Below are 9,422 nucleotides of genomic sequence, written 5' to 3'. Positions count from 1 at the left end.
TAAAAATACAAAAAATTAGCCAGGCATGGTGCTGGGTGCCTGTAATTCCAGCTACTTGGAAGGCTGAGATAGAAGAATCCCTTGAGCCCAGGAGGCGGAGGTTGCAGTGAACTGAGATCGCACCTTTGCACCCCAGCCTGGGCGACAAGTCTCAAAAAAAAAAAAAAATTTTTTAGCTGGGCGTGGTGGCACATGCCTGCCCCGCCTAGTGATTAGGGAGGCTGAAGCAGGAGGATTGCATGAGCCAAGTTGTTCAAGTCTATAGTGATCTAGGAAATAGACTGAGTTTAGATTTTAAAAGCAGATTGATAAGAAAAAGGTCAATAAACCAGTAGGAAATGCACAAAGTATATTAACAGCTGGTTCATAAATGGAAATGGAAATGAACTACATATTTTATTCATTAGACTGACCATCCAAAATTTTTTTTTTTTTTTGAGACGGAGTCTCACTCTGTCCCCCAGGCTGGAGTGCAGTGGCACAGTCTCGGCTCGCTGCAACCTCTGCTCCCGGGTTCATGCCATTCTCCTGCCTCAGCCCCCCCAGTAGCTGGGACTACAGGCGCCTGTCGCTATGTCCTGCTAATTTTTTGTATTTTTAATAGAGACAGGGTTTCACCATGTTAGCCAGGATGGTCTCGGTCTCCTGACCTCGTGATCCGCCTGCCTCGGCCTTCCAAAGTGTTGGAATTACAGGCGTGAGCCATGGCACCCAGCCTCAAAATTTTATTAATACATTATGAAGGCCAGGTTGTAAGAATACAGGAGTTTATACACTGCTGATAGCAGGGTAAGTTGATATAGCCATTATAAAGGAACATTTAGCATTAGCTATTAACATTTAATATGCACATACTTTTTGACTCAGCAATACCAGTTTTGAGAAACTTTCCTACAGATATAGGAAGATAAACGTGTAGGCGTAATTTCTTCAATATTGTTTGTGATAGCAAGAACTTGGTATTAACTAAATGTCCTTCAGTTTGAAGACTGGTTAAGTATATTATGATATATCTATTCAAATACTATATTCCCCCCCAAATTAAAATCTCTTGTCATAGCTTTGGGTAAATCTCTAGGATATATTATTGAATGAAAAGGTGAGGAATAGAACCACCTGTATAGTAGGCTTTCAGTTGTGTAAAGAAAGAAAAAATGTATTTGCTTTTCTATATATAAAATATTATGGGAGTAGGCTGGGCACCGTGGCTCACTCCTGTAGTCCCAGCACTTTGGGAGGCCAAGGCGGGCGGATCCTGAGGTTAAGAGATGGAGCCCATCCTGGCCAATGTGGTGAAACCCTGTCTCTACTAAAAATGCAAAACTTAACTAGGCGTGGTGGCAGGAGGCACCTGTAGTCCCAGCTACTCGGGAGGCTGAGGCAGAAGAATGGTGTGAACCCAGGAGGCGGAGCTTGCAGTGAGCCGATATTGCACCACTGCACTCCAGCCTGGGGCAACAGAATGAGACTCCATCTCAAAAAAAAAAAAAAAATTGATTTAGACTAAGAAGTAGTGCAAGAATGTCTACTTGGATGTAGTATTTTTTTTTTTTTGAGACAGAGTCTCGCTCTGTCAACCAGGCTAGAGTGCAGTGGTTCACCCTTGGCTCACTGCAACCTCCACCTCCCAGGTTCATGCAATTCTCCTTGCCTTAGCCTCCCGAATAGCTGGGATTACAGATGTGCTCCACCTCACCTGGCTAATTTTTGTATTTTTAGTTGAAATGGGATTGATTTCACCATAGTGGCCAGGCTGCTCTCAAATTCCTGACCTCAGATGATCCTCCTGCCTTGGCCTCCCAAAGTATTGGGATTACAGGTGTGAGCCACTGCTCCTGCCTGGCTTTGTAGAACCTTAAACGTATTTATCTATCTCAAGAATTTTTCCCAAGGAAATACTTCATAAGGTAACATTTTAAAAATCAAAGCTGTTTTTAGCTATTTTCTTTGGAGTAGTAAACAGCATTAGAGAAATGATTGGCTGGGTGTGGTGGTTCACACCTGTAATCCCGGCACTTTGGAAGGCTGAGAATCACTTGAGGCCAGCAGTTTGAGACCAACCTGGGCAGCATAGAGAGATTCCCTTCTCTACCAATAGAAAAGAGAGAGAGAGAGAGGCCGGGCACGGTGGCTCTCGCCTGTAATCTCAGCACTTTGGAAGCTGAGGTGGGCGGATCATGGGGTCAGGAGATCGAGACCATCCTGGTTAACACAGTGAAACCCCGTTTCTACTAAAAATACCAAAAATTAACCGGGTGTGGTGGCGGGTGCCTGCAGTCCCAGCTACTCAGGAGGCTGAGGCAGGAGAATGGCATGAACCCGTGAGGCGGAGGGTGCAGTGAGCCGAGTTTGCACCACTGCACTCCAGCCTGGGCAACAGAGCAAGACTCCATCTCAAAAAAAAAAAAAAAAAAAAAAAGAGAGAAATTATTAAGTAAATTGTGGTTTCATACTTGAATATTGAGATGATTAATGTGTTGACTTTGTGGCTGTATAGAAAAATGTTCATGGACAAATGTTAATATGGCTAGTTGAGGTGGCTCAAACCTGTAATCCCAGCACTTTGGGAATTCTCAGGAGGATTGCTTGAGCCCAGGAGTTAAAGACCAGCCTCAATAACATAGTGAGACCCTACCTTATTTTTTAAAAAGTTAATAAAAGAAGTAGAACAAATTATATGTCTCAGTTGTAGTAAAATTCTGCTTGCATGTTAATGAAAATTTTGAAAGGGCTCTTAAAACTGGTAAAAAATCTCATTTTTAGAGTAATATAATTGTAGTGAAATTTAAACATTTAAATTTTATGATCAGAAAATGGTAATAAGTCAGAAATGGCTTTGGAGTTTCTTTCATTGCAACCTTAATAGTAAGCAACAGTCTTTCCCATGAAAGGGACAGAAAAAAATGAATGTAACGTCTACATTTTTTTTTTTTTTCTTTGAGACGGAGTCTCACTCTGTGGCCCAGTCTGGAGTGCAGTGGCACGATCTCAGCTCACTGCAACCTCTGCCTCCTGGGTTCAAGCGATTCTTGTGCCTCAGTCTCCCAAGTAGCTGGGATTATAGGCACCCACCACCATGCCCAGCTAATTTTCATATTTTTATTTTTTAAAATTTTAAATTTTATTTATTTTTTTGAGACTGAGTCTTGCTTTGTTGCCCAGGCTGGAATGCAGTGGCACACTTTGACTCACTGCAACCTCCACCTCTCGGGTTCAAGCCTTCTGAGTAGCTGGGATTGCAGGTGTTTGCCACCATGCCTGGCTAATGTTTGTATTTTTAGTAGAGACAGGTTTCACCATGTTGGCCAGGCTGACCTCGAACTCCTGACCTCAGATGATCCACTCGCCTCGGCCTCCCAAAGTACTGGGATTACAGGTGTGAGCCACTTTGCCTGGCCTACACTGTTAAATGAATGCTTTTCAGACCATTGTACCCCACATACAGGTCAGGCCATATCTGGAATGTGGTTTTCAGTTCTAGGTATTGCAATTTAAGCATGGAATCAGTAAATCAGTTACGGAGGAAAACTGGAATGCTATAAGGAGGGTTTAAGGAGCTAGAAATGTGTATCCTGGTAGAGAGGTTTGGGAGATGAAGACAGGAAGCAGGGATAGCAGAAATGGTAACAAATGGACTTCCATATTTATTTATTTATTTTTTGGGACCGAATCTCCCTCTGTCACCAAGGCTGGAGTGTAATAGCGTGATCTCGGCTCACTGCAACCTCTGCCTCCCGGATTCAAGCGATTTTCCTGCCTCAGCTTCCCTAGGAGCTGGGATTACAGGCATCCACCACCACACCTGGCTAATTTTTGTATTTTTAGTAGAGATGGGTTTCACTATGTTGGCCAGGCTGGTCTCGAACTCCTGACCTCAGGTGATTCATGCACCTTGGCCTCCCAAAGTGCTGGGATTACAGGTGTGAGCTACCGTGCCCAGCCGGCCTTCCACATTTAAATGTTGGCCGAGAAAGGGAATATATTGATTTTCTGTAGCTACACAGAGCAGTAGTAGAAAATTACTAGGTGAAAATGATAGAGATGTAGATTTCTTTTCTTTTCTTTTCTTTTTTTTTTTGAGATGGAGTCTTGCTCTGTTGCCCAAGCTGGAGTGCAGTGGTGTGATCTTGGCCCACTGCAAGCTCTGCCTCCTGGGTTCACACCATTCTCCTGCCTCAGCCTCCCAAGTAGCTGGGACTACAGGCGCCCGCCACCACACCCGGCTAATGTTTTGTATTTTTAGTAGAGCTGGGGTTTCACTGTGTTAGCCAGGATGGTCTCGATCTCCTGATCTCATGGTCTGCCCGCCTTGGCCTCCGGCCTTGGATTACAGGCATGAGCCACCACACCGGCCTAGAAATGTAAATTTTGTCTTTTTAAAGAACAATAACAAGTAGAGTCACTCCAACATTTAAGTGGGCTGTCTTCATTAGTTAGCAAGTGTGTGTATTTTAAAAAGTCATTCCATCTTAACCAAGCCTTAGTTAGCACCCAGATAGGCCTAAGAAGAGCAACATGCCACTCACATTCAGGTGATTAGGAGAGGGCCCGGTGCAGTCCATAAGAGAGAATTTAACTAGGCAGCAGCTGACTGCAGGTCATTTTGACTGGATACTAAAATGGGGCTGGGGGTGGGGGAGTGATCAAAGTGATTGTCCCAGCAACAGGCAATAAGGGTACAGAGTGGGCCAGTAACAGCATCACGTAGGTCTAACTTCAGGAAACAGGGACCCATTGGTTACTAGCTAGAAGAAGAGGGTAAAGGCTTCGGAACTAAGGCATAGGTCACCAAGACATGGATCCAGTTTCTAGGTCTTCACAAAAGATCATGGTATCAAGAAAGACATTATTAGAAACATTCAGAGACTAGACAGGATCATCAAAAATACTGACTTGAGGCCGGGCGCAGAGGTTCATGCCTGTAATCCCAGCACTTTGTATTTTTAGTTGGGAGGCCCACGAACTTTGGAAGGCCGAGATGGGTGAATCACCTGAGGTCAGGAGTTCGAGACCAGCCTGACCAATAACATGAAACCCTGTCTCTACTAAAAAAAAAAAAAATACAAAATTAGCTAGGCTTGGTGGCGCATGCCTATAATCCCAGCTCCTCAGGAGGCTAAGGTGGGAGAATCACTTGAACCTGGGAGGCGGAGGTGGCAGTGAGCTGAGATTGTGCCACTGCACTCCAGCCTGGGTAACAGAGCGAGACTCGTCTCAAAACAAACAAAAAAACCTGACTTGACACGGAGACTGTTAATTACTGACCTTAGATCTTATACTTAATGATCTCATTGGTCCCGTCTGTGGGCACAGCATACAGGTAGGAACGAAAAAAATATATATTACTGGAGATTGAATAGGATCAAGCATGTGAAGGAATTCATGAGTTACTTGCAGATGTTATTAATAATGAGAATGGCTTCCTAGTGTCTTCAATCCTCATTCCTGCTATTACACTCCCTGGTTTTACTACCCATTGATGGCTGCCCGTTTCTTCTCACCAAGCCATTCTCACTGTTAGCCTGATCTGCAGGGTGATATGGTAGTACCCTTAAGCTGAGCCCCAGCTGGAAAGAGCTTCAGACTGTGGGGCCTTGTGAGTTTCTGGGTTTAGATAATCCCTATACATTCTAGTTCATGGAGCCAAGATTTGGCCTAATACTTTAATTTCTTGTAGGAATGGAGTTCTGCAGTCATTTTATTAGTCTCTCTTCTTAGGGACTAGAGCTCTGAATCTGAGCACAGGTTTTTGGGTAGTGCTGTGTCTCTGGCCAGACCTCTTAGTTTACTAAAAACATAAATTCCCCATACCTGGTCTGACCTGTATGTCGATCCTACCATCAGATCATCTAAACTGGTCGGCTCAGTGGCTCACACCTGTAATCCCAACACTTGGAGGCTGAGGTGGGCAGATCACTTGAGGTCAGGAGTTTGAGACCAGCCTGGACAATATGTGAAATCGCGTCTCTACTAAAAATACAAAAATTAGCTGGGCCTGGTGGCGGCTGTCTGTAATTCCAGTTACTCAGGAGGCTGAGGCAGAAGAATCGCTTGAACCCAGGAGATAGAAGTTGCGATAAGCTGAGATTGCACACCATTACACTCCAGCCTGAGCGACAGAGTGAGACTCCGTCTCAAAAAAAAAAAAAAAATTCATCTAAACTGCTTTGACTTTTCTCACCAACTATGGACTTGGAGATCATTTCTCTTTTGCTTTTCAACGCTACTGGGCAGGTTTAGATCTGGATCCTGGCCCCCTTCCCAATGGCCCTGCCCTCCTTTATTTAAATAGACAAAATTCAGCTCCATATTGAAAGTAGGATTCTTTTCACAACAATTGGGAAAAATGATTTTGTTTGTTTGTTTTTCGTGAGATGAATCTTGCTCTGTCACCAGGCTGGAGTGCAGTGGCATGATCTTGGCTCACTGCAACCCCCGCCTCCCGCATTCAAGTGATTCTTCTGCCTCAGACGGCCAAGTAGCTGGGACTACAGGCGGTGCGCTACCACGTCCAACTAACTTTTTTGTATTTTTAGTAGAGACGGGGTTTCACCCTGTTCGCTGGGATGGTCTCGATCTCTTGACCTTGTGATCCACGCGCCTTGGTCTCCCAAAATGCTGGGATTACAGGTGTGAGCCACCGTGCCGAGCCTAATGTTATTGTTTTTACAAAATATTTGAGGACCTGATTGGGACCTTATGCTGAAACTTAATAAAATCATAATGTGAGATTGAAATGCTTAGATTATTCTGTAATATGGAAATAGCAGGTCAAATGTAACAGACAACTCCAGTAACAGGAAATGTCTACCTATTCTTTTTTTTTTGAGATGGAGTCTTGCTCTGTCACCCAGGCTGAAGTGCATGGCTCAATCTTGGCTCACTGCAACCTTTGCCTCCTGGGTTCAAGCGATTCTCCTGCCTCAGCCTCCTGAGTAGCTGGGATTACAGGCACACACCACCATGCCTGGCTAATTTTTGTATTTTTGGTAGACATAGGGTTTCACCATGTTGGTCAAGCTGGTCTCGAATTCCTGACCTTGTGATCCACCCGCCTTGGCCTCTTAAAGTGCTGGGTTTACAGACATGAGACACCACTTCCGGCCGTCTACCTGTTCTTAAAAAAAATAAAAATAAAAGAACCGTAAAGGTGGATAGGTAATAATACCAAAGGCCTCAAATATCTATATACCAATGGAGTTTGCGGGTAGTCAGTATTTTTTTTTTTTTTTTTGAGACGGAGTTTTTTTTGCCCAGGCTAGAGTGCAATGGCGCAATCTTGGCTCATGGCAACCTCTGCCTCCTTGGTTCAAGCGATTCTCCTGCCTCAGTCTCCCGAGTAGCTGGGATGACAGGCATGTGCCACCACGTCTGGTTAATTTTGTATTTTTAGTAGAGATGGGGTTTCTCCATGTTGGTCAGGCTGGTCTTGAACTCCCGACCTCAGGTGATCCGCCTGCCTCAGCCTCCCAAAGTGCTGAGATTACAGGCGTGAGCCACCGTGCCCGACTGTCAATAATGTAATTATAACCCCAGACGGCATGTAATAGCATATGTTTTTTCTTTTGTTTTGTGCACATATTATATATGGTAATATTAAAATAGAAAAATACTTTGTTCAATAGTCATGTAACTTGTGGTTGTTTAAAAATCCTTGTACTTCAACACTGTTATCTTTTATTTGTGTTTTTTTGTTTGTTTGTTTTGAGACAGGCTGTAGCTCTGTTGCCTAGGCTGGAGCACAGTGGCATGATCTTGGCTTACTGCAGCCTCGATCTTCTGGGCTCACATGATCCTCCCATTTCAGCTTCCCAAGTAGCTGGGACTACAGACGTGCCTTTTTTTTGTATTTTTTTTGGTAGAGATAAGTTTCACTATGTTGCCCAGGCTGGTCTCGAATTCCTGACCTCAGATGATCTGCCTGCCTTGGCCTCCCAAAGCGCTGATATTACAGGCATGAACAACTGTGCCCAGCCAACATTGCTAGCTTTTTAAAATAGAAAGTGAGTTTTATTTGGGCCGGGCATGGTGGTTGATGCCTGTAATTCCAGCATTTTGGGAGACTGAGGCAGGTGGATCACTTGAGGTCAGGAGTTCGAGACCAGCCTGGCCAACATGGTGAAACACTGTCTTTACTAAAAATACAAAAGTTAGCTGGGTGTGGTGGCGTGTGTGTGGTGGCGTGTGCCTGTAATCCCAGTTACTTGGGAGGCTGAGGCAGGAGAATTGCTTGAACCCAGCAGGCAGAGGTTGCAGTTAGCAGAGGTCGTGCCACTGCACTCCAGCCTGGGTGACAGAGCGAGACTCTGTCTCAAGAAAAAAAAAAAGAAAAAAAGGAAGTGAGTTTTATTTAGACAAAGATGAAGGTATGGAAATTAACAAATATGGTATATTTGTTCTTGCAAAAGGAACACAGATTTTTAAGCCCTAGTCTCACAGACTCTCTCTGCAACATCTGATACTGTTGTTTGATTATTCCTGCTTTAAACTCTGTCCCTTGGATTCCAAGGCATCAGGTAGCTGCTCTTCTTTTTTCTTCTCTGTTTTTTCTTTCTCCGAATTCTTAGGGATTTCTTCCTTCTTTCTTAACTATTATGTTTTTTGCAGGATTCTGTCATTGATCCCCTTTTCTTTCTAGCTGATACCCTTTTCTTTCTAGTTGATACCCTTTCATTCTCATCTACTTTCACGCTATCAGTTATAAACTCTGTGCTGACGACTCCTAAAAACATATTTCTAGGCCGGGCGCAGTGGCTCACGCCTGTACATGGTGAAACCCCGTCTGTACTAACAATACAAAACAATTAAACAGACATGGTGGCAGGTTCTGTAATCCTAGCTACTTGGGAGGCTGAGGCAGGGGAATTGCTTGAACCAGGGAGGTGGAGGTTTCAGTGAGCCGAGATTGCGCTACTGCACTCCAGCCTGGGTGACAGAGTGAGACTGTGCCTCAAAAAAAAAAAAAAAAATTTCCTTTAAGGGAATTGTATTAAGTTCTTATCAGTGTTGTATTTTTCTTCGTAGATCTCATATTTTGCATTCTGGATATATTATAATGAGTGACACTTTGACACCGGATGTCATTGGTCGAAGAGTTGAAGTTAATGGAGAACATGCAACAGTACGTTTTGCTGGTGTCGTCCCTTCTGTGGCAGGTAAGTAATTATTGTGTGTCTGTGCGTGTATGTGTGCGTGTGTGTATTTTGCAGCTGTTTCTGTGTAAGCTTCTCAATGGCACTTTATGCCACAAATTTTGACGAAATTAACACCTAATTTATAGATGCTTCCCATATTCAGTTTTATTTGGGTGACAGTAGCCTGTTGTATCTGTGATTTTGTTTAATTATATCCCATTTAATTATTTAGTGTTGCTATCTTATATGAAATCAACCTTAAAATATCTTCTGAGGAAACTATTATAA

General features: G+C 43.7%; 1 protein-coding gene across 3 annotated transcripts in view; it reads left to right on the top strand.

Moving 5' to 3' along the window:
• The window catches only part of TBCE (tubulin folding cofactor E), an 88,240-nt gene that overhangs the window by 4,552 nt on the left and 74,266 nt on the right, over positions 1 to 9,422 (top strand). For all 3 annotated transcript variants that reach the window (XM_011989360.1, XM_011989359.1, XM_011989358.1), the window contains exon 2: positions 9,025 to 9,155. In XM_011989360.1, the coding sequence (XP_011844750.1) occupies positions 9,056 to 9,155 (100 nt within the window). In that variant the 5' untranslated portion in view covers positions 9,025 to 9,055. The remainder of the gene's footprint in view (positions 1 to 9,024; positions 9,156 to 9,422) is intronic.

Source organism: Mandrillus leucophaeus, unplaced genomic scaffold, assembly GCF_000951045.1.
Source record: "Mandrillus leucophaeus isolate KB7577 unplaced genomic scaffold, Mleu.le_1.0 Scaffold350, whole genome shotgun sequence".
Lineage (NCBI taxonomy): Eukaryota > Metazoa > Chordata > Mammalia > Primates > Cercopithecidae > Mandrillus > Mandrillus leucophaeus.
Note: the sequence above shows the minus strand (reverse complement) of the source record. Positions and strands in the feature narration are given on the sequence as shown.